The 26,106-nt window shown below is 37.1% G+C and overlaps 1 protein-coding gene across 1 annotated transcript in view; it reads right to left on the bottom strand.

The window, feature by feature from the left end:
• The window catches only part of Pla2g4a (phospholipase A2 group IVA), a 122,848-nt gene that overhangs the window by 23,071 nt on the left and 73,671 nt on the right, over nt 1-26,106 (bottom strand). The window contains exons 8-14 of the mRNA XM_077802953.1: nt 21,730-21,866; nt 14,476-14,698; nt 13,370-13,484; nt 11,701-11,838; nt 11,525-11,617; nt 7,822-7,893; nt 3,073-3,318 (exon numbers count right to left, since the gene is read on the bottom strand). Coding sequence (XP_077659079.1) covers nt 3,073-3,318; nt 7,822-7,893; nt 11,525-11,617; nt 11,701-11,838; nt 13,370-13,484; nt 14,476-14,698; nt 21,730-21,866 — 1,024 coding nt within the window. The remainder of the gene's footprint in view (nt 1-3,072; nt 3,319-7,821; nt 7,894-11,524; nt 11,618-11,700; nt 11,839-13,369; nt 13,485-14,475; nt 14,699-21,729; nt 21,867-26,106) is intronic.

Raw genomic sequence — 26,106 nt, forward strand, 5'->3', positions numbered from 1 at the left:
TGGATTTATTACTGAACTGACTGATTTTCTTTTTTTTTACCAAAATTAGTACCCCATATACATATGGCATATATATATATATATATACACACACATATATATACACATATACATATATATTCAGTTGAATAAATATGAAATGAGTAAAATGTAATTTTAATGAGGTACACATTAAGAAATGCAAATTGCTTTCCAAATACCATTGATTTTAAATAATTTTAGTTAGAACATTTCAAAATATATAAAAAATAAATTTTTAGTCTATATAATACTGTCATTTGAGATGATGGAAATTTTATGTTTTCTTCTATTATTTTATGAAAATTGCTCATAACTATTCTTTCAAAGGGCATCAAATGAAAAAAGTGTCCGACAAGATGATGGACAACTATTATTCTCCAAACCCTATATATAAAGAAAAATACCTCTATTCTACCCATATTCTTGGTTTGCAGCTTTATTCTCAATTAAGGTTGCTGTGTCCTTGCTGGCTTACACCTCCATCGGGATCAGCACTGCTGGTTTTAGTTTTACATAACTTTTCTATCATTGTTAAACAAAGCATATATGTCCATCCATGAATCAAAACTTCAAGGAAGGTTGGACAAATGATTATAATCTTCATAAGAGCAAGGATTACATCTGTCTTGTTGACTATTGTATCCTAAGGGCCAAACACAATGTACTTTCTTATAAATACTTTGTGAGTACAAGAATGAAGGAAGGAAAGAAAGAAGATGAAAATGTAGAACAAGGGCTGTGGTGAGGGGAGGGGCAGGGGTAGCTCAGTGGTTCAAAGCGCTTGCCTCAAACATGTGAGGCACTGGGTTTGATCCTCAGCACCACATAAAAATAAATTAATAAACAAAGATATTGTGTCCATCCACAAGTAAAAAAAAAAAATTTTAATGTAGAACAATTTGAATGAAAGTGAGAAAACTAACAAGGCAACTAAGGTTTCCATATTTGGCTAATGAAGATACAAGATGCCCAGTTTAATCTGCATTTCAGATAAGCAATGAATAATTGCTTAATCTAAGTATGTCCAAGTATTGTAAGTACTACACATGTATTACTTGTATATATACAGTATACATATTGTTTTAAATTAAAATTTTACTGAGAATTATGCTTTTTTAGCTGGCAATCCTAATGGTACCAAATCCACATAAAATATTGCACAACTACCAGGAAGTTGTTAAAATGTGGAGTGCAGAACTCGTGCTGTGCAACCATAGAGGAGTGATGTTGGCAAAGTGATCACGTAAGGCAGATGCAATAAACTCTACAGAAAGAAAACTTCCATCCTTACATCAGCAAGACAATGACTAACAAAACCAAAGGGGATGATGTGTAACAGAAGGGAAAGGCTTAGGAACAAGGCCAAGAGACCTGTGTCCCAATCCCAGATCTGCCGGAGCCATTTTAGACAAAAAGGATGGAATTATTTCCTTGGGTCTTCCTTTTTTTATAGAGGAAAATAACTGGACTCTTTATAGATTTCAATGCTCTGAGAGAATAATTTGGTTTTAAAAACCCAACATCACTTATCTATAAAGCATAATTTTCTAGGGAAAAAACAAACACTTTTAATTGGTATTGCAATGCTACAATCATGTGCCACAGAACAAGAAAAGTAATGTTACTGGTTCCATGTATTTTTTTTAATAGAGAGAGAGAGAGAGAGAGAATTTTTTAATATTTATTTTTCAGTTTTCGGTGGACACACATCTTTATTTTATTTTATGTGGTGCTGAGGATCGAACCCAGTGCCCCGTGCATGCCAGGCGAGCGCGCTACCACTTGAGCCACATCCCCAGCCCCTATGTATTTTTAATTTGGATGAATTTTTAGAATATACATTCACTTTTTTTATAATCAATATGAAAATTCATATTACAGGTCTATAGTTGGACATGCCTCACATTCTAGAGTTTAACACTATAAACATAATACAAAATATGGTGAGTTTGTACTCATCTGGTTCAAACAACAGGGATCTCTTTTGTAATTCCCTTTAAAGCCTAGACAACAAATAGAAATAGCACTGCCAAATCTAAAAAAAAAAAAAAATCCTAATATCATCTCTTAATTCTCACAAATATTTTATAGATATGACACAAACAAAGGGCAGTAAAAAGGATTTTGAAACACTCCATTTAGGTTTTTATAGAATCCTATCCAATGTCCCTAAGGCAGAAATGATTGAGGAATGACATTTGGACAATTCAAGGAAAGATGACAATATTACAAAGTAGAAAAATTGAAGATGGCCATCAGGAGAAAGACTGATATATTGATTAGTCAGCTAAGAAAATTGACCTTTTAGTCTATAACAGAAGTGAAGGATGTGGAGAACTATTCTTGGGGATTTGGCTAAGTGACAAACTTGAAAGTGACTGCCTTCTTCCTGGGTGGCTTTAAATGTTTCCTGATCTTCCTGAGAGCAGGAGAGACAGACTCGCTGTCCTGCAGACACTGGCTAACTCAGCTCCTTCCCCATCCTGTGCTGCAGGTGCTCCTGCTCCACAGGAGGGCACCAGGATCAGAGCAGAGGTTACCGCATTCCCACAGGCTCCAGCTCCTGAGACCCAGCCAAGGAGGAACACCCACATGTTTGGAAGGAGGAAATGAGGCACAGGCCATGTTTCTGCTCTTCCTGTTGCCAGGCACAGTGGGGGAGGCATGGTTCCAAAGTGTTTGGAGTCACTCCAGGAAGCTGAGCCCAGAGCTTGCTCCTTGAGTCCCTGGAAAAATTTTATAAGCACCTAATTCCCGCTTTAAGTCCCTTGTAGTTATCAAGATAGAGGGTTTCCAATTTTCTGCCAGTGAACCCTGACCAGTACAAACATATCCAAGGTCTTGCTCCATATTTCAATGACTAGGCTACTTCCTGTCTGATGTAATTTTCTTCTTCAAAACAAACAAATACTGCAGTTTAAAGCCCTTCACACATTAAATGCATGTTCTTGTAACTGAGTATAAATAAGTGTTCATGATTCTCTCTACAGGAAAAAAAAAAAAAAAAGTTCCCCTGAGTTAGTTTGCACTGATTATGTTTTGCAAACTTACCTGCTACAGCTGCATCCAGTTCGTCATCATCATCGAAGGATTCCTGCATGGTAAAGTCTCTTAGAGGAGACAGTGGGTAAGATGTATTGAGATTCAAGCCCAACATGAAGTTGTGCACCTTCCCAGCACGGCCTTCTCTGGTATTGAATAAAGCTGAATCACTCACCAAGGCCATTATCATACGATGCACCCAACTTGCTTGATTATCATTGTGATACTCCCTTTCAGCATCTTCATTTTCAGTACCTAAGGGAAAAAGAAAAGATCATCACACACACTCCACAATGCCCTTTTAAAAAAGAGATCTTCCCAGCGGCTCAGGAGACTGAGCCAGGAGAATCACAAGTCCAAAGGTAGTCTCAGCAAAAACTTAGCAAGGCCCTAGGCAACTTAGTGACACTCTTTCTCAAAACTAAAATTAAAAAAGGGCTGGGGATATGGCTGTGTGGTTAAGCACCCTGGGTTCAATCCTCTGTACCAAAAATAAAAAGAGATCCTTTCTGGCTGATCAGATGTTAACATGAAAAATAAAGCTCTATGGCTTTTGATTTAACATTTTTTGTATAAATCAATGTACTAAATAATCACTTTTGTTCTTAAAATGTTCTTAGTTACCTTTTACCTGCAAGCAGGGTAAAAGTTGTATTCTTGACAGTAACACTTGGTCTATTCTTAAATTTCCAGGTGAACTTCTCCAATTTTCCCCCTTATCCTCTCTCACAGTATTTTCTTCCATTACCCTGGCTTCACACAGATACATACACACATATGTGCATGCACACACACACACCACAATTCATATGCACAGTAGCTATCCTATCCTCTGTAGTTCTTAAGTTTTCTTAAGAATCTTTATTCTGTTTGATAAACATTAAGGATTATGGAAATTGAAGAGAATGGACTACAGGATTTAACATACACTTGTTCTTCAGTAAACGTTCTTATGAATCAGCCAATGACCTGTCATTTCATCCGTGCTTACAAAGTTTGAGGACTTAAGACTCTGTAATTTAAACAAATGCCTTAAGTTGGTTTAAAATTCAGCAATGATCCAAAGAAGCAATTTTAAGGGACTCTTTCCTGAAAACCTAAGCACACATCACAACTGCGGGGAAGCTATATTGGGTTCTCACTTGAAGCACCAGAACTAGAATCGGATTGCCTGGTCCCAATTCTCTCTCCACTACTGACTACTCACCTGCACTTCCCTTTTTCCATTTCCTTATCAGTAAGCCATGTAAGGTTGTCATGAGGATTATGCACCATGTAAAGTTCCTAGAGTGCATGGCCATAGTGAATTCCTGATAAACACTACTAGCTAATAGTAGAACAATGACAGCAGCAGCCGCAGCTCAATCACCATTATCAGTAGTATTGATTCATAATAAAAATCAAAGAACACTTCATGGTAGAGTATAACTGCACCTTCCTAAACCCCTTCTGTCATGATTTCCAGGAACTCTGTGTTTAAGTATATAACCTTATATAAAACTCTGGGTGTATGTTTTAAATGAAAGGAGAATCTACATTTGAATGTTATAATTTTTGATAAGTGTATATTAAACACAATAAAGCCATAGTAAATACTGATTTTTTTTATCTTTGTGAAGATTAAGCTGAAGATTAAGCTGAGATGAATAAATGAAGGGATCTTCCTTTTGGTAGCCAATCCAGGTGACTACGTATTCATTAAAAGCACATATATTATTTTCTACTCCCACACTTTTCTAATGCCAAATATGACAAAGAAAATATTTCACCAAAACAAATTAGGTTTTACATGATTTATATCTCAAGTTACACAGGATATGAATAAGATACTCAGTTATTTCCAAAGATTTAGGGCTTCTTGTTATTCGTATTATTCTCCTTTAGTACAGCCTGACTTCTGTACCAGCAGAGAATCTACATTCTTTATAATACATTTGCAAATGGCAAAACTTATGAGACAAACCCAGCAGTCAACAGATATGTATGTATTGCTTGTAAGATATCATATTAAATACAAGCTTCTATTAGTTCTTTACAACTTAAAAGCATTTTTGTAGGCATTTGTTACTTTGATGATGATTGTAATTAGTTTTGTAAGAGCAAGTAGATGATTCCACTATATACTTGAAGGAACTCAGGTTAGGAATGCCCCGTGTTCAAAATCATACAAGTAAAAATTAAGGATCCTCAAGAGAATAAAAAAGAGAAGACTAGGAGAAATTATTTGGAAAAAAATTATATCTGGTAAAAGATGATTATTCAAAATAGACAAAAAAAAACTGAAACCCAACACTAAAAAAAACCCTGATTTTTAAAAATGGGCCAACAAACAAACTGAACAGACATCTCCACAAAGGAGATACGCAGTATGGTGAGTAAGTACATGAAAAGCTGCTCCACGTTATGTGACATCTGGGAAATGCAAATCAATACAGTGAGACACCACTACTCATCTATCAGAAGGGCTCAAATCCAAAACACTGATAGCACCAAATGCTGGCCAGGAGGCAGAGCCACAAGAACTCTCATGCATCAATGGTAAAAACACAAAACGGTACAGACACATTCGAAGAGGGTTGAACAGTGTTTCTAAATACACTCTTACCCTGTGATCCCGAAATTGTGCTCCTTGGATTTACCCAGGTGACTTGAAAAATTTATGTTCAGATGAAAACCTGAACATAGATGGGTATAGTTGTTTTATTCATAACATCTAAAACTTGGAAGCAATCAAGAAATCTTTCAGTAGGTAAAGGGATAAATAAGCTGATACATTCAGACAAGGAATGTTATTCAACACTAAAAAGAAAGGAGCTATCGAGCCCATGAAAAGACAGAGAGGGATCTGAACACGATAAGACAATGTGAAAGAAGCCAATCTGAAAAAGCTACCCCTGTATGATCCCAACTACTTTCAAGCCTGGAAATGGCAAAACCATGACATTTGTAGTATGATTAGTGCTCACGAGTGCTTAGAAGAAAAAAAAGAGATGAAAAGGCATGTTAACATCCACAGTCATTTAAAGGAATATCAAAGGCTAATAAGAGAACCTCAAAAAACATCCTAAATATCATCCTCTAATCCCTACTACTACTAACCCCAAAGCAGTGTGTTCAAAGAGTTCTTGAACTTCTCAGCCTTAAAAACCACCAAGAACTGCAGAGATGATCAAATGTACTGACGGCCAACTATAGTAATTTACTTAATAATTGACCAACCAATGTCATGTCTACTAGGTTGTCCCTAGATCAATACATAATTAATTGTCAAAATACCAGGCATATAATGTCTATTCCCTTAGCACTATCTATCTTCCTTCATTAAAAGGAAATTCAAGGGACTGGGGTTGTGGCTCAGTGGTAGAGCGTTTGCCTTGCATGTGTGAGGCACTGGGTTCCATCCTCGGCATATATAAATAAAAAAGGTATTGTGTCCATCTACAACTAAAACACAATTTTTTTTTTAAAAAAAAAGGAAATTCAAAATAAAAGCCTTCAACAACTAAGGATACATAAAATCAATAAAAATTTTAAATGAAGGAGCTAGGAAAAGGCTCATTTTTTTGAGGCCTGGGTTCTTGCCTAAGGAGAGGCTGCTGTATTTGGGCAAATCACTAGCTGCTTGAAGTAGCAGGCAATGGGAAAGTCAGGACTGAAATCTAGTTGCACTCTCCTATCCACGCCCGGTTCCTGATCACAACTTTGCAGGGAAGGACTTCCCCTTTTTCATGTTCACAAGCCACCCCACACTAGCCACACCATGGCCCAAGCATCTCACTTTTTTGGAGAAGGTACCTTTTCTCTAATTGGCACAAACTCATCTTCTGAGGAAGTAATAGCCTCATTATGAAAAGAAAATTTCAATTTTACTGATAATTAAGCAAGGATAAACAGGTTATTCCTCTATATACACCTTTCTTGGGAGAATTCTTTAAGTCTTGAAGATACCAAATGCTTTGAACAAGAAAGCATTTGATATCTTCTAAAATCTACATGGTCATATGCAAAATGTAATGGGACAGGATCATCCAGTTGCTAAAGTCTTCTCTTTGTTTTTTTTTTTTTTTTTTTTTTTGGTTGGGTTTACCTTTGATTATTTATTTTTATTATTGAGGACATTTTTATAAATAGTTATTAAAAAATTATGTTAAAATGTAAAGTCTCTCCATTTTACCACAGAACAACAAAAGATTACCTTGCAACATGTATGTTCACCCTATCCTTGCTCCAGATCCTTCACTGACCATTATGATCCACATCAAACTGAAAACTACCTTGGCAAAATGTTAAAGAGCTCAGATCCTCCCAAGCCCTGTGTACAACATGTGCAACAAATTCTTGATAATCTTGTCCCACTTCATCACAGATTGATTCCTAAGAGGCAAGGGGTTGGCCATGGGGTAAGGCCTGAGAATGGAATGAGATTATAATTTTTCAATGTTACTTACTAAAATTTTAAAAGATAAAATTTTAATTTCAAAGTCATCTAAAATTTTTCCTAAATTGTAGTATCCATGCTGATCGGACTACCACCTCCGATTTGCTCAAATGAAATAGTTTTGAGGGATTAAAAAGAAAGAAGGGGATATCTCTCTGCTGCCTATTCTAGGAAGGATGCAATATTCAATCCTCTCAAGAGGAAGTGACAACCCTGCACTCCACTGCTTCCACCACCAGCAGCTTAAGAGGGAGACAATCGGACAAAGCCTCCAAGTCCTCTTCTTAGGATCTCTGTAAGGGCACTTCCAACTCCCTTACCTTTGGGTTCCTGTGATTCGTCATCACTATCCGAGCTATCATTACTCACAATATGCTTTGCTGTGATATTTTCTGTGGAAAGAAAACAAAACAATTGAAGCATCATCTCAGGGATCAAAATTCACAATTAAGTTTATTATAAAAAAAGTAAACTAAACAAAAGCACAGAACAAGATCTAAAAAAATCTATGCATAAATTTAGACTGATTGTTAATTTAGGTTTACTAGGTTGGCTAGCATTGTCAAATTCTCACTGGAAAACAAAAATCTCCCAGGACATGAAAATTAAATTAGGCTAAATGGATTCATTCGTAACTTTAAAGGGAGAATTTTTATTTGTTAATCTTGATATTAATAATAACTCCTTGACTGTATCACTAAATGGTGTTCATGAAAAGGGATAATACCAAAATATACTAGGGGGCTAGAAAAACAGTCTCCACAGAATAAAAGCTTCCAATATATATTATCATTGGATTTTTACTAATACTGAAAAATCATCTGTTAAAATGAAATACACCTTTTGATATCAAGAATTGGTGCTTCCTTATCTAGAAAAAAAATAGTCTGAAGTAGTAGAATGGAAGAACCATTGGAGGGCAAAGAGATTGGTTAAATTTTGATAAATCAGGTAAGTGTTTCTAAACTTGACCTGTTTGTGATCCCCTAAGGTTGGTGAGCTCATCTGCTCACTTGCAATAAGACCTTACGAGTCATTTTCGTTGACTTTATTCCTCAGCTCTGGGCAGAGATCTCTTTAGCCAACCCTAAGTTCCATGAGGATGAAAATTATGTCCTCCTTGCTCATTTCTGCCTAGAACTTGCTTTGTGCTCCATACATTTTCATTAACTAAATAAATGAACTTGATCAAAATGCAAAAATATAGTGATAATTATTGGTTCTTCCTTCAGAACTTACTAAAAGACCAGCTATAAAAACTAAAACTAGCAACTTTAAATCATTAACGCAAATTTAGTAAAATCTAGCATAATAACTACTTATTTTTTCAACAGAGCCCAATGATCATTTTCATGATCACCATTTTTTAAAAAATCAAACTTCCTTTAAACATTTATATAAAATCAGTCTTGGTAGTAACTCCCCCACCCTTCTGTTACTAATAAGTTAGTAAATAAATGCTTTTTAACTATAAGAAATTAGCTCCCTATTTATAAATTCTATTGACAGAACTATCATTGAGACTTTCAACTCCAAGAAATATAGGCAAGGCATCGGCTTTTCCCATATGACTCTACATGTTAGAATCACAGAAATGGTTTGTGCCCAAATGACTGAGTGTGCAATGAAAAGATCTAGATCTAGATTTTACTTTTACTAGAATGATTTATAGAATTCAATAAAACAAAATGTTCACAAGCTAATATTATAATTTATTTCACTTTATGACTGTGACAGAAAGTAATCTTGTTGTATAAAGGAGAGGGCAAATTAACGACAATCTACTCCAAATGTCACATGCGTTGGGGGTGTGTCTGACGCTACATGTATTTTCTTTCCTTTAGTCTTTGTTGTACTTTTGTTTGCTGACTTTGGTTATACTTGATGCTCTGATTTAAGAAAACTGTTCACCAAAACATTGCCTTCATTCTAAAGAAGTGTTCATGGCATGAAAAGCTAAATATTCTGAACTTTCCATTTTGTATGTCCACTCTAATACATAGCTCTCTTTTCAAAAGCATAAAATAATTCGCAAAACTCCTTTGATAAAATAAACAATTTCATTTAAAGTTACTAGATTGTGGTCCAATTTGCCACAAGGTCTTTTTTCAGAAGGGAGAAAACAAACAGGAAGACAGACCACGGCCCAGCACCCCTCTAACAGGCAGACCTCAGTCGGCCAAGGAGGAACCAGTCACCAGGAGTCCTTGGTGGCCCGCAGTGGCCTCTCTGGTTTCATGGCTGGAAACCTTTATGCAGTCTGAGGTACGGGTAACTAACCGGCATCCTGTGGACCAGTGAATGCCAAGCACACCATATTCCACCTCAGTCTACACAGAAGAAGTAACTAAGCTGCCAGACTCCTGGCCTCAAAGGGGCCTTCTCAACAGGGAGTCTTCCTGGACCATTTAGGATAAACTTCTTCCTCTTCCCTGGCCTTCTGCCATGGTCTGCCCATTTCTTGTGTGTTATTTCAGTCCTATTCTCTTCCTGCCTTAGGAGAAGAATAATAATACACCTGATTTATCTGAATTATTCAACAGAGAAGAAGTTCAGGAAGTAAGCTTCCAAACTTGTAATTCTTCTGTTCACCTTCCTTCCCTCCATCCTCCCTCCCTTCCTTCCTTGTTCAAAATCCTCACATAATTTAGGGAACACTGAGGACTTCCACAAAATTACAGTTAAGAACAAGACATTCATCCGGGATAAAATGTTTATTAAAACACATCAGGCAAGGTCACTTCATCTCTATACACTTTGCCTTATTGTTTATCATGAGGGGGACACCGCCTGGTACAGGTCACAGCAGGCTCAGGAGAGCCACTCCCTCCCACTTGTTACCTGATGAATGCCCAGGGGACAGGAGCAGCACCTGCACAAGGTGCCTTATCTCTTTGTTAGTTTGTTTGTCCTCATTTTTTATGGGAAGATATGTGCCACTAATGAAATTATAAGATCATTTTTCCATTTCTTACTAAGACCCAAAGGTACAAATGATACTCTTAAAGAAAATACTAAGGAACGTAGAAATTGAAATGCACTAAATATGAATATCAAGTAAAATATCAACTCAATTCTTGCAGGGATGATAACATTTCTTATGATCACATTTGAGTGTTCTAATTAATGTCACAATTATGTTCTTCATATAAAGGTGGGCGTGGTGGCGCACACCTGTAATCCCGGCAGTTTGGGAGATTGAGGGAGAAGGATTACAAGTTCAAAGCAAGATACAGCAATGGCAAAGCACTAAGCAATTCAGTGAGACTCTGTCTCTAAATAAAATACAAAACAGGGCTGGGGATGTGGTTCATTTGTTAAGTGCCCCTGCGTTCAATCCCTGGTAGCAAAAAAAAAAAAAAAAAAAAAAAGGAAGAAAATATAGGTTTCTATGGTATTATTCTTATAATAAATGAATACCATTGGTCCTCAATTAATTTTATCTATTTTTCCAGGTTTTCTACATATTATTTTAAATGTATTATGAAGTAATGAGTTAGACTTAAATAAAATCATTAATTTTAGTTTGCTAAGATGACTTAAAATTTTTCTTCCATTTTACTGTAAATTAACATCTCATAAGATGCTATCAGAATTCTAGTGAGTTAGTATTTAAGGGGTAGACAAACTGTCACAAGAATGAATTTTTTTCTTTACATATCATACTACATTCAACTGTTGATAAATATAATCTTTAAAAAGCTACCTTACTTTAAAATAAAAAGATCATTCACTAATAAAAATAGCATTTTTAGAAGTATCATAAGGAAAAGGAATGGATACGCGCTGGTATAAACCATTCTTGGTACCTAACAGTCTTTATGAATTCCACAACTTCAATGTCAGAATAATACTTAAGATATAACTTATATTTTATTATTCAGAAACACTTAGGTAGATTCAACCAAATTACTGATAAATTTAGAATAATTAAAATCCTCATGAAGATTTAATGTTCTGTGTATGTGTGAAAATTATCCATGTAGCACGATTTTGATCAAGGTAAGCATATTTGCACAATACCTAATTCTTCCTCCATGGTAGATCCCTTGTTTTGTGAGCCAGAAACTCCCAAAACTCTGTTGAACAATATAGAAAAGGCACTGCCCCAAACACCTAAAATAAAGCAGAAACAGAATGATTTAAAATATAACTGGATTTAGAAATAGCCAACATAATGAAAGATTTTTATCACTTACCCATTAAGAAATGCAAGGGGTTTTCTTCATATTTCTTCACAACTGTTCCCATAAAAAATTTGCTTCCAAATAAGTCAGGAGCCATAAAAGTACCATATTTAGCCATGCCAATCTCATAGGGACTGAATTCAACCCAATCTGAAAGCATTTTAAAAAGCAAGATATGTCATTAATTGGAAAACACTACAGAAGAATTCACATTTCAACAATACTCTGATTATTCTCATTTATTTAATCAAATTAGTAAAATAAAATGTTAACCAAAGGCCCATTTTGTATATGACACTGCGTACAGGTTGAAGAACAAAAGCCTCTGGATGAACAAGATGCACAGTTCAGAGATCCTTTCTTATTTGCACCAAATGAATACCCACTTTCATTTAAAAATTCAGATATCTTTTATAAAGTCTATCTTAATTCTAAAGAATGTGAGAGTGAAAACATGTTGAGGGTCACAGACAAGTCAAGATGGCGCCTGGCACTTTGTCAGAGGGAGTGGTTTGTGAAGTAACGCCAGGGAGCCATTAGGATGATGAAGATTCCTTAATGACTGACTGCTATATCCAATGATGTTAATTAAGTTAAGCTGTGTATAATTATTAAGATGATGAGGATTCCTTAATGACTGATTGCTGTAATTGGATGATGCTAAATTGAGTCAAGCTGTGTATTCAGTAATGTATATATATACCTCTACTGTCCTACAATAAAGAGGCTCCCGCTATATCAACCTTCACAAGTTCCTTGTCACTCGCACACACACCCCCCCCCCTGTTATTTTGCCCAGCCAGCCTGTGTCAAAAACAACCAACAGGTATAAAAGCTACAAAGGAGACAGGAGAAACTGAAGTCTTTCTGACAGTATAAGCAGTCTATGAAAATGGGAAAAATGTTTTCTAACATTTTCTTTTTTCTTCATCTTCACTTAATTTTGCTTATTAACCATTTATTCTAACTCCCAGAATCACAATGCAAAGTTTCATGCTCATGTCTTAGAAACACATGGTGACAGGGACAATAAGGGAAGGAGAGGACAGTATGACAGAAGTCTCTGGATACTTTTCCTAAAATCAGAATGAACCCCACCAGCCAGTCAGAAATTCCACCTCACTGACAGAGGCTCCCGGAAGTATGACATGTCTACTTTTAGAGCACCCAGGAAGTGAAGCTACAGAAAAAGCAAATGTTTTTCTCTGAGATGTACTTTAAAATGGGGGGTTTTGTCCATTGGCCAACACAAGTATAAACTAGTACTTTTTAGGTTCTTAATAATAAAAAATGAGAATAGCATTTTACATGACAGATATATATTACCCAATTAATGAAAGTATAACCAATGAGTAAAAGAACATTGCATTTCCTAAAAGCACTAGGTTCATTGTCTTGTCAACTATCACTGAGAAGTGGATAGCAAACAAGTTATTGAGTATAGTCATGATTTCTTTTTTATCTTATTACTTAAATGAAAAGATACTAAAAACTACTTTCATGCAGTATTCTCTACTTCAAGAAAATCACCTAGCCTAATATTTTTTTTGTATTTTCAAATGTTCTTATGTTAGAGAAAATTATGAAGCTGAAATTAAAACTTATGATCTTCTTCTAAAGAAAAGCATCGAAACCACAGTGCACAGGACCCAGGAAAGGCCCTAAGAAAGGACATACCTACCTGCAAACATCAACTCCGACACATCAGGTTTCACATGGAGACACGTGAAAAGTGGCAAAGGACATCGTGCGGCACTGACTTTTTCCTTCAGACTACTCAAAGTAGTGTTCATTCTCTGTCCAAAGAAGAATGGATGAAGTGGCTTTAAATATGTGGACAGATAAACATACATAAAAGCTACTTAAAGTAGTACTTTCAATCAATGTTTTCGGGGTTTTCTAAAAATAAACCTTATTATTTCTAGAAACCTGTGGGTCCTGAATAAAAATAACAAAAGGAGGGCTGGAGATGTGGCTCAAGCGGTAGCGCTCGCCTGGCATGCGTGCGGCCCGGGTCCGATCCTCAGCACCACATACCAACAAAGATGTTGTGTCCGCCGAGAACTAAAAAATAAATATTAAAATATTCTCTCTCTTTCTCTCTCCTCTCTCACTCTCTCTTAAAAAAAAATAACAAAAGGAAAGCTCTCTGAAAACAATTATCTGCATTCCCCTCTCAAAAATAAAAATTATAACTCTAGGGACATGTCTCTACTTGAACTGGAAAGTAATTTGGCAACTTGGAGCCTGAAAAATAATTTGGCAACTTTAGAGACTGGAAAATATTTATCCCCTGGAGCCCCTGACGCAGACTTTTTTCTCCGTCTCCTCTACTTTATCTTCAGAAGAAACGTCACCCTGTGGCTACATGTCAAGTGCGTCTCTTCCTGTGGTCCACTTCCTCTTCTGACTCTTTCCAGACAATCTTCATTCTTCTACTTTAAAAATGCCACTTGTTTCCTCTATTTTAAAAAAGCTTCTCTAAAGAGATTACCATTCCTGGGAGGCAGGGAATGGACAATAAAAATGTGAATTTTCCAAAGCAAAGGATTATGAAAGCACTTCTCCACACATCAAAACTAATATTTTTAATGAATGAAGAAGCGCCATTTAGAAATGCAGGAGAGTTGTCATATCTGTCAGGGAGAACGGACTCCGCAGACGTCGTTGAGAAAATAAGTTGAGCTGAGTGACATCAACCAAATGTCCCGTATTTCATTTTATTCAAAATACTGTGATATAGAGTCTACTTGTATTAAAATGATCGTAGATGGAACTGTGTCTTACGTTGTGAATTAGTGTTTCTCCTATTAACATTCCAAAGACGTCCGTGAAAGTCACAGGCTGGCCAGAGCTTTTCTTCTTCCACAAAGACTCAACGTATCTCTTAACTTTCTGTGGTGTGAGCAGCAAAAGGGGGTTGTGGCTAACATTTTTCATTAGCTCTTCATTAATCTCCTCTGGCCCTTTCTCTGGGAAATCTGGGTGAGAATACAAGGTTGACATGTACCTATAAAGAAATCAAAACACAATCTGTAAAGATCAAGAGCATTACCTGATAGTCTCCTAAGAAAACAGGCACTCCCGATCATAAACAATGGTGGGTATATTTGGTTAACTGATTAATCTGATTGAAGATATTAACCTATTTTAGAAAAGAATACATCAGAATACATCAATCAGAATGGAGCTGGTCCACAATGAAAGCAAAGGAGAGAGTCTTGGAGGAAACACTGGATTTCCATGCACAGTCCAGGACCGGGGATGCCCTGCCAGACCTCCTGTCCACTCTCTAGTTGCCAAGAATGAGCATCTTTATCAGACGTTTAGAAACAAATAACACCAAAACATTTGAGTCATGTAGGTAAACCAACTCCTCTGGATGCCATAGCAGCAGAGCTATCTGATGACCTGACTTGTCTGTTAGGATTATCTACCAGCAGAAAAATGTGCTGTCCACTATTATGAATGGTAAATCTCCTGACTAATGTTTGGGGTTTTTGTTTTGTTTTGTGAATTGTTCACTGGCCAAGCAGACAAAACCCAAAACCTTGCCAAAGGTAGACCTCAAAAGTCTTGAGATGAATTTGAAAGCAAAATTCCAGAGAAGAATAAAGTATGGTAAGGGATTTCTTGTGAAGCCTCTTGGTCACTACACATTTGGCCTCTTGTGAACCATCACAAGATACTGGAAATCACCATGAGCCTTGTATTTGGTATCTAGACAATATGTATTCAGTTACTGACTTCCCTCATGTGAACCAAAATCTCTAGCATTGCAGATCTCATAGGGAATAGCAATTGTTCCTTATTAGAATCCATCAATAATTGTGATTTCCTTCAGGAGAAGAACTTTGCTTATCCATTCATTTTTTTTTAACATCAGTGACCAGCTAATACTCAGCATATGGTAAGTACAGCCTATTGAACTAACAGAATAAAACACAATGAAAGATATAAATACTCCACCACCTCATCCAATCAAACACAAAACAGCATGGGGGGAGTGGGAATTAATCTCCTGTTTCCTTGGGACTCAAGACAAAATGATTACCCTAAGACTTATCGTCTCTTCAGGAAGAGAAAAAACCTAACTTGTTGAGACTCTGCCATGCTCTGAGCACCGTGCTAGCTAATTATTCGGAAACCACTGTCTCAAAGACCCATAATGGTATCCAGATCTTCCATTTTAAAGACGAGGACAGAAAGGATTGGTGTATTCTAATAACAGGTTCATATTCCCCAATTAATAACAGCAGACAAGAATTCAAAATTTGTCCTCTTCCTGATAGTTTTTATTTTCAAATGTATTACACAAGATTTTCATTTTAGTGACCAAACTGTTCTCACCTCCACAATACATTAGAATTTCTCATTGGATTCAGTGTTTCTTGCAGAAAATTGAGTATAATGATAAATTTAAAAACGGAGAGTGACACACCCCAAAAACATGCTGAACAAGAGCAACAACAAAATTCTTGAAAGATCTTTCTAACACAAACTGGATTCATAACTGTACCCATGTGGTAAAGATAAATTGAATAGGTTTACTCTGAACTCAAGCCTGGTATAATCATCAAATACCTATAGAAGTACAGCTTAGTATACTTGAAAGATACATTGTCCATCCATTCCTGTAGTTTTTCCAAAGTCTACATGGTCATCCACATCAACGGAGATCTAATATTCTGGATACTCATCATTTTCAGTAAATGTACACATTGTTATGATGGCATTTGCTTATACTGAAGAACTTGAATGTTTTATATAATGAGGAAATGAACATATGAGTAAAATAACCAGACAAAGACTTAATGTCAGTAGAAATCCATTTAGTCACTGAAACAATGTTTTTAAAGCCAAAGTTTCAAGGAAATGATATGAGCATCCTACTCCTGGAAGTCACCATTCCCTACTGTTCCCAGAATGATCTGTACAAATCATTCAAATCTTATTTCCATTATACTAAGATTTCCCTTCTCCATTTATATTTAGCTGGACTTTAAAATGAATTAACCTGTAATTTTACAAGTACGTCTGCCTGGTAGATTGCCTTTATAAGGTCTCTTCCCTTCTTCCCAACATTAGCCACCTCCTTATGGGTTAGGTGTTTCTTAGAATCAGAGACTCTGCACTACAGTTTAAGAGGTAGGTCTTTCCACGGGGCCACAAGCATGCAGATGTCAGCCCGATTCTTTTATTGTTCCTTGCAGAATGACTGCAGTCCATTCTGCTGTTTGGAGGATGAAGTGAACACACTCATTGTATCCTAACCCTTTTCTTTCTTCCCTCCTCATGTAGCAACTGACTTAGGAATGCAACAGAAGAGCCTAGACTACTTCAGCCACTGGCATTGGACTAGTGGTCTTTGTCGTTCAACCTTTATGAATACATATGCCTCAGAACCAGCCAGGGTGAGTTGGACATCCTTTCCATAACGACGTTATAGTCACATCCAACACTTGGGTTTTGGCTTTCATGATAGCTAAAAAAGGAAAAATAGGCAACAACTAGTTTTGCTGTGCAACTATTTAACCTTAAATAGCTTTTTCTGCTTCTTTATTTCCTTAGTTCCGTGAGTGCAAGGTTCAGAAATAACTGGCTTCTGTGTACATAGTGCCATCTAAAGTACAAAAATATGATCCCAATTTTTAACTATGTAGTTTGATCTCTTAACTAACAACTAATTTCCAATTATACCAATCAAGTTTCGAAAAGGTGGGTGTCTTAGATCTAACAGCTTCTGTAACTGATCAGTAAATGAAAGGGTCTTCTACTTATTTAATCTGTGATTCTGTAAACATCTCCTCTCATTTTTAACATATTTATCTGATGCAACACCTATCTAAATGCCTCATAGGTGTGCAATTTTAAAAACTAAATGATAGCAGAGAAGAAGAACTCTTCAGTTAAATCCCTGTCTCCAACTCATACAATTCATGTTTGAAGATATCAGTACCTAATCCCCAAGACTTGCTCAATCCGAATATTCAGAGGTATACATTTGGAATTTTTATGTTTAAAAAATATCAAAGTGATTCTCATACATCAGCTAGAATTTGGAATGACTTGAGAAGATCTTCTACATTTGTGAAGCAAATATCCTGAAACCTTAGAGAAATTTCTACAATAATTTTCCCCATAAAACGCAGTCACTTATACATGTCCTCATTTAGCCATTCAAAAACCATCCAAGGCAACTGAGGCACTGTGCTAAGTTGGAAGGGTTCATTAGGGACCAAGACAAGCTTAGTACCCACTTCAAACAACATGTTCTTTCTACTTATGTCTTGATTTTTGAGCCTATCCCTATTAATGTGACAACTTCTGTTAAAATTGTTCCTTTTACCATGTTCCAGGAATTCTTCATACTTTTAAACTTGAAAGTTCTTATTCTCAAATTCTATTTTAGTCAATTAGATGGCCTGGGCCCTGCTGTCCATAGATACAGAGATACTCACATTTTGCTCTAGATATAACACCGCCTACGTTACTATTAACAATTATTATTAATAATAATAATAATATAATAATATTATTAACAATTAATATCCAGTAGCCACTTTAATGCTGTAAGAGAACAGTTTCCCTGAGGAAGAGAACTGTGCTAAAACCCTCAGAGAACACAGACTGCCATCGTCATTCCCCTAGGTTACTCAAGCTATGGCTCACACCAAGATTTAATGAAATACAGGTAACATCCAAAAATAATTAAATAAAGGCAGTATCCAGAAGGGACATTTATACTATCTAGAATTCTATTCTGTGTTCACAGAAAACTTTCTGGAAGGTCCAGGGCTTCTCCTGATATTTCCGTGTTACCTCATTTCTGCTAAATAATGGTCACGTATCAGCAGAATACAAAAACTTACACCACTCAGAATTGTAATTTGTTTTTCCAAGTCTTTCAGAATTCCTTCCTTTGAACTTTTTATTTTCTCACTATCCTTTTCAAGACAGAATTGTTACCATGAATCATCAGACCACATTTTCTTCTGTCTCATGGACATGTCTCCTCTTTTTATGGCTCACATCTGTGCGTTCTATCTTGCCTCCTGTTTCTGTTTAAATCTTTTTCTTTCTTTCTTTCTTTTTTGGGGTACTAGAGATTGAATCCCGGGGTACTTAACCACTGAGCCACATCCACAGACCTTTTTTTATTTTATTTAGAGACAGGGTCTCACTAAGTTGCTTAGGGCCTTGCTAAGTTGCTGAGGCTGGCCTCAAACTTGAGATCCTCCTGCCTCAGCCTTCTGGGCTGCTGGGATTACAGGGGTGCACCATCATGCCTGGCCATCTGAATCTTTTTTCCTATCTGTGATCCTTTTATTTCCTTATCCTTCATCTGTCCCTCCACACTAATTCCTTCACTTCAGACTTCTACAAAAATACTCAAGGACCTTCAGTTCTGAAAACAAAACAAATCAAAACCCTTCCTCGAGCTCTACACTGTGTTCAAATATTGAATGTACTTTTCTTCCTTTTCTGACCAAAGTGCTTGAAATGATAGTTCTTTCATGTCACACATTCCCATTCCACTTTCTGCACTTTCACCCTGGAAAGATTCATTTCTTATCCTTTGCGTTTCACAATCAAAAAGTACACATATTTACTTTATCACATGGTTCTTGACAAAACCACTGAAGCTCTCCAAACCCAGTTCTAAACTCTCTTTTAAAAAACCACTATTTGGGTGGGCATGATGGCACATGCCTAAAATCCCAGTGACTCAGGAGGCTGAGGCAGGAGGCTTGCAAGTTCAAGGCCAGCCTCAAAAACTTAGGAAGGCTATAAGTAATTTAGTGAGACCCTGTCTCAAAATTAAAAAATATAAAAGGGCTGGGATGTGTTTCAGTGGTAAAGTAGTGCCCCTGGGATAAATCTCCAGTACCAAAACAAAACAAAATTAAAAAAAAAAAAAAAAAACCACAATCTCAAAGCACTTTCCACCCTTGCCTCCTGGGACTTATCCTTTAAACTGTTGTTGGTGGTAGCTAAAGTAGTAGGAGCTGATGAATCACCAAGGAAGGATGTCTAGGTAAAGTAAAGCTCAAGGGAGATGCTGGAGGAAAGCTTGCATCAGGGGGAAGGTGCTGTGAGCAGCAAAGAGAATATAGTATAGAGAGCGACCCGAGAGGACGGAAGGGAGCCAAAAAGTTATGACAGGAGCAATTGGGAAGAGGGACAAGTCAATGTGTAACATGCCTCAGCTCCTGTCCCCTGTCCCCCAAAGAAGTCAGGGAAAAGAAGAACTTCAAAGGCACCGTCATATTTGGAAATTAAGTGGTCCTTGAGTGTCAATCTATTGTAAGGATTTAAGGAGTGCCTGTCCCTTAAAGAAATGGAATACAGAAGGGGAGAGGGAGAGAGAGAGAGAGAGAGAGAGAGAGAGAGAGAGAGAGAGAGAGAGAGAGAGAGAGAGAGAGAATCTTTAAGACTTTGAAAGATCGAGCAAAAGTTACTCATACATAAAAGCTGTGTACAGATTTAAAATTCTTTTAATTACATTTCATAGAACTTGTTTTCAGACCCCTCAACAGGAGAATACAAGAAGATACTGCCCCAAATCTGTAACCAAAGCAATGCCTGCAGCTCTAATTCAGTCCATGCATACACAATCATACCCCAAATCAGCACTCAATGCCTGGACTTTCTTTATTAGAGAAGTTCAACAAAGCAGACTTCTTGCAGTATGCCAGAATGGGCAACAGAAATCTAAAATGTTTTGAGTGACAGAAAAAGACTCACTGAAAGAATAATAGCAAAATGATTAAGTAGGAAATTTAATGTAAGGGTCCAAGTTTTTCCATCCCAGTACTTGTTAAACAGGCAGGTGCCTGCTCTTTCCTTCAAGGGAAATAATAATGATGGGCTACACCCTTCTTTCAGAGGAGGTAAATCATTTTGAGGTACAAATAGAAAAGGTGGCAACCATATCTCTGGGTTACTATTTTTTAACCACGGAATATGGTGCCAAATATTTTAGAAACTATGGATTATTACATGTGGAACTCTTATCTGGTCCATCTAGCTGTCCATAAGAAGACTGTGGTTTAGTTGAAAGAACACTGGAATGTACAGGGAGTTGAAGAGCCTGAGCTTATGTGCTGGCAATCTTGGACGAATCACTTGGCTTGTGAGTCAAATTTTCTTTAGCTCAAAAATGAAGAAACTCATACCCACCTCACAGGAAGAAATGACACAGATGCTTTAACACTCTAGACATATAAAATAGAATATTATGATACACAAGCATTGCCATGGCTGGGTGACTAAAAAGGTCTTGTAAGCTGGAGTCAGACTTTTTGTAAGAAGGTGATACTGATTTGAGTATCACATCTGAGCAAGAACTTCTATTTGATTTTCAATTGGCTTTGGGGGGCTAGGCAAACCAGAAAGAATGTAGCATCATCTCTGAAATGTTTTACATTTGTTAAAAGGCAAAGCAATAGACATAAATGTTATGCATATAGACTCTGTAATTCTCCACCTAAATGTAGCTGAACTTAAAAACATCAAAGGAAATAATGTCACACTCAGAAACAAATCAGTGAAACATATCATATCTTTGCTTTAAATCATTGTTTTTCTTCTTCTGTATTCTATAGTATCTTGCATTTCCTTCTATTTGCCCTAAAGAAGAAAATGAATACCTAGTGAATCATATAGACTTAGACATGCTTGCAGAAAGACCACAAATCAGCAAATTATAGGAAGATTAAATTAATTATGGGTGGAGTATGTTATTCCACTTCTGTGATATTTATCTAGAATTCTCTTCAGTTGGTCTCTTTTTATATTTTAACTACATTGTATGTTAAAGACAGGCTTAAAAGAAGCAGATGTATGGCAAAGTCCTTACTAGGCATAGATCTGTCTTTTAAATAAACATGTTGAGTGGACTGTGGTATTAGGCTGGAACATTTCAATAATTTGAAGTTAATGCTCAATTTTCTAAATCCGTTTTCTCTTCTAATGCTTAATTTGGATGAATTCTACACCTTTAGAATGACAAAACTAAAATCAAACATGCATACTAACCATGTGGAGCCAGAAAGACCAGCAACGTAGGTAGCACAATCCAAAATTCCTGATTCATACAGCGCCTTCATTACACCCGAGAATCCCACCATGGCCCGGAAACCCCCACCGGAACCCAGGATGGCCACCACGGGCACCTGGAAAAGAGACCATGCACAGAGTAAAAATCACAAAGCACATTTCCTTGTAGTCTTGATTTTTATGTCATACATTCCACCCTTTGTCTTGAAGAAGTACAAGTTCACTTATGCTTTGGTAATACCAGTTTTAAAATATAAGAAAATAATATTTTATACAAGTAAACCAAGAACCAAAGTCAACTGGAAACCAGGTTTTAGTAAGATGATTTACTTTACTTAACAACAACAACATACAAAAAACGCTGTATTTGTTCCGCCTTTGTAATTTTTTGCCTGGCTTTTAGGTGCAGTGTTTTATTTGATTCTCTTAAAAATCCCACAAGGTGAGCACAAAACAGTTTTTTGCCCATTTTGTAGATAAAAGTCCTAAAAGGATGGTGCTTCTTGCGTAAGATCTGATAGCTGGTAATCTGCAGTTGAGTAAGCACCGTTCTTTCAAGTGATGTTTACAGAACATTTAACATCTGGTGACAGATCTGATGCTGGGAGGAAAAGAGAGGAAGGAATGTGGTCAGATGGTTAGGGTGTCCAGCTCTGCTCACTAGCAGATGATGATGTCGTTACCCAGAGCAAGGATCCCAGGGCACAAAGCCAGGCTGAGAGGACAAGTGCACTGAGTCTTGGCCCAGCTGAACCCAAGACATGATGAATGCACTGTGTCTCTGGTACTCAGAAACTAACTCCCGAGTGCCCACTTCCTACTATGACATATCCATGAATGATTGTTTTACAAGGTTGGAAGGCATTATGCAGCTCTGAAATATGGACAGAAAAGTCTGCAGAGGTTGTGTTTTATGAGAGTTAGGTAGACCAGTGAATACTAGGGTGTCTAGGACCAAATTCCTAACCCCAAATCTTCTCTAACACTAATTGGCCTCAAATCAAAAGACCCTAAGCGTCCAACCCAATCAAACTCGAGACTCAGAACAAAAACACACCTGATCCGTGCATGGCATCAGGGTAATTTAAATGTCTGTGAGATCAATGCAATGCTCAAACATTGATTTCAAAATCATGAATAAAGTAAAACACAAGTTCTTGATAGCTTTATTGAGCTAAGAAAGAAAGCTGGGGTGGGTTGTAAAGTGGGAGAATGGTAGCCACATAGGTTGGACCAAAGAGCAGGAATCTGAATTAGACCTTGAAAAAGGTTGCGTCTATGGCAGTGTGATGATAATAAGCACAAGAGTAAATTTATTATCCCAAGCACTTGGCTCAAGGTCAGGCCAAAACAGGCATAAGTAGGAAAGGGGATGTGATTTGGGGACCAGAAGGCCCGTCTTCTTATTGCAGCAGGAGGATTCAAAGGAATTGGAGAAAATGGGAATCCAAAAGGCTTAAGGCAAGGCACCTGTTAAGGCTGCTATTGCAGAAGGAAGGTCCTCTTTTTAAAGATAAAGCCATTGAGACACAAAGACAGCTTTCCCAGGGTTGCAAAACTAGAAAGTGGTGTCTGGGTTCAAAGCTGGATCAGTCAGATAAGAAAGCTGTTATTTCACTTTGACTCTGAAAACAAGTGTCCCCTGCTCTTCCCAAAATAAACGTTGTGCCCTGAGGCAAAGAAAATGCTCTCAGGGCTTAGCTGACTTACCTAGAAAAATACTGGGTAAAACTAATGATCCTGGAACTTTTTACAGCTAGTGAAATTCTCTGTTTCATAACTCATACAGAAATATGAATTTAAAACTATAAAATTATAATTGTGAGCTATTTTTTAAAAAGGAAAGGAAATCTGATGCATCAAGGACATACTTGTGTGGCGGCTCCATTGTGGACATTTTGACATAATCTAATTCATCAAATCTTCCCAGCTCTCAAACAGAGTCTTTTAATTCCATTTTTCAAAAGAGTAAAGCATACTTAAGACTATGTTCACGGGCCAGTAGCTTATAAGGAGTAATAACCAGGACTTGGACTATGGTGTGACCTGCACCAAAATTCATGTTCTTTTCTCTTTGTCATTGATTAGAAAGGAAAGAATAATCTCTATTGAGAGACACTGCTGTGTGTTTAGTCAAACTATATTTTACACTCATGTATGACTCTAAATAATATTAGCACAATTTTATCCAATAAATGAAGGCTAAATTTGGATGATTTAATACTCTGGTCATTCCAAAATAATGTTCAAAGACATAGCTGGAGAGTTATAAGGTATAGGTATTAGCCTTGGATGTCAAATAAATCAGAGTAGTTTATTTTAGTAGTTTTTAGGTTGAGTAGTTTTAGGCTATATTTAGGTTATATTTAGACTTAATATCATTAGCATTCCTCTATAAATGATGTCAGTAAATATTTCTCATACTTTTCTCATATGATTATAGGAAATGAATTTTCATTTACCAAAAGCCTTGTGTTTTGATTTAATGTCTTGATGCACAGGCTTATCCATATCATCAATTTCCTTCCTTGAAGAATAAAATTATAAAGTTTGAAGGGCATTTTACATAACTCATAAGTTTTTTAAGACTGAACAATTGTTTAAAAAAACAAAATAATGTCCTTACCCGCTGTGTTAGGGTTTAAAAAAAATAGAACCAATAGAATGTGCATATTCAGAATGAAATTTATGACAATGAATTTGCTCGTACAACTGTAGAGACTAGTAAGTGCAAATCGGGTGTGTAGGTCAGCAACTTCAGGAGAGCTGAGGGTACAGGTGAGTTCCGCAGGAAGGGCTGGAGAAGTCTCTTCTGCTCAGGGAGCCCAGTCTTTTTGTTCTATTCAGGGCTTCAAATGCTAGGATGAGCCCCTCCCTCCATGTTGGAGGTCAATCTGTTACAGATCAGCAACAATACCTGCAGCGAAGCTAGCAACTGCCCCACATGCTGCCTCCATCATTGTCTCCCACAGGCATGAACTTGTTTAACTGTCCTTGATCACCAGAGCTCCATATCCTCATCCTCAACAGCCAAGGGCCTTTGTGCCCCTTGAAGAGTTTTCCCCTCAGTGACTGCAACGGGAGTCTCTGGGACTTCTGCTCTCCTGACCACTTTGCAGCGCCATTTTATTCCTAGGCTGTTTATGTCCCACTAAGACCTCAGATGAGAATGACTCAGCTCCATTTCTCATCCGGAAATCCTACCAGTGCAAGCCCACACCTGCTCTGTTCATCTTCCTGAACTTCTCCATGGGGAGTCCTCCACCATCTGCCCTTCAAGTTTACAACACATAAGGGGAATGAGAATCAACAGCACGAAGTGCCATTGTCGGAAGAAGGGTAGAAATCAGAAGTATGCTAGAGGAAGGAAATGCATAAACAAAGGAATAAAAATTCCTACTGACATTCAAGATCTAATTCTATTACCTTGTTCAGAAACTATTTTGCCTCCCTCTGCCTGACTAGCCCCCTTCTCCCTTTTCTCTAGTCTTTATCTTGACTTATGTGACAAACCTCAGCACAGAGGGAATGTATTACTGAGGCCCTCTTTACACTTGGATTCTCACCCAAGCTCTCTGTTTAAACTGGAGTGCCACCCTCACAGCTGTCCTTAAGGAGAGCTGATGAATACTGTGTTTTCTCCTTCTCATTTCCCCAACAATGATTCCAGATTTTAGTCCCCAACCAACTCTGCTGTTATAGTCAGATTTTAGGAATCACAGATTCTATCTAGTAACATTTCTCTTCACATAAGGGATCATAATCTGGAGACTTCATCTGACCAAAAGCTATTTTAGAACAAGAAAATTTCAGAGTGGCCTCTGAACAATCCCAGTACATCGAAGATTCCTGCACGCCAAGCCTTCTGTTATCTTGCTCATCGGAATGCTCTCAGCCTTTCATTCAGGGAGAAATTACACAAATTAGAGACGGTGTTCTAACAACAACCTTGTTTATCAGATTTGAATTCCACAGAGACCAAGTCCAAAGAGAAAGGACAGTTTGAAGAAATGGCTTCAAGTGGACACAGAGAAGTGTGATGATGGACTCTCATCACAGAGGAAGCCAACGTAGGAATGCCCACACCAGTCCAATCTGAGCAAGGAACTGCATAATTTAGAAGGGTTTCACCCAAAATGATTAAAATCAATAGATTTTTAAAAATGTCCTGGACTAGCAAAAGTTGTAACTATTCGACTAGTTCATTATGCAGGCAGGAAAACTGAAGTTACTAACTTTGACAAGTTATTATCCCAGGATCCTATGCTATAGAACAGCAACATCCAAAAATATATACAATAACTAGTTTTATTGAGTAATTACTATGTGCTCTAAGGCAATTGGCAAGTATTGGTA

Source organism: Urocitellus parryii, chromosome 9 (genome assembly GCF_045843805.1).
Source record: "Urocitellus parryii isolate mUroPar1 chromosome 9, mUroPar1.hap1, whole genome shotgun sequence".
In the NCBI taxonomy this organism is placed as follows: domain Eukaryota; kingdom Metazoa; phylum Chordata; class Mammalia; order Rodentia; family Sciuridae; genus Urocitellus; species Urocitellus parryii.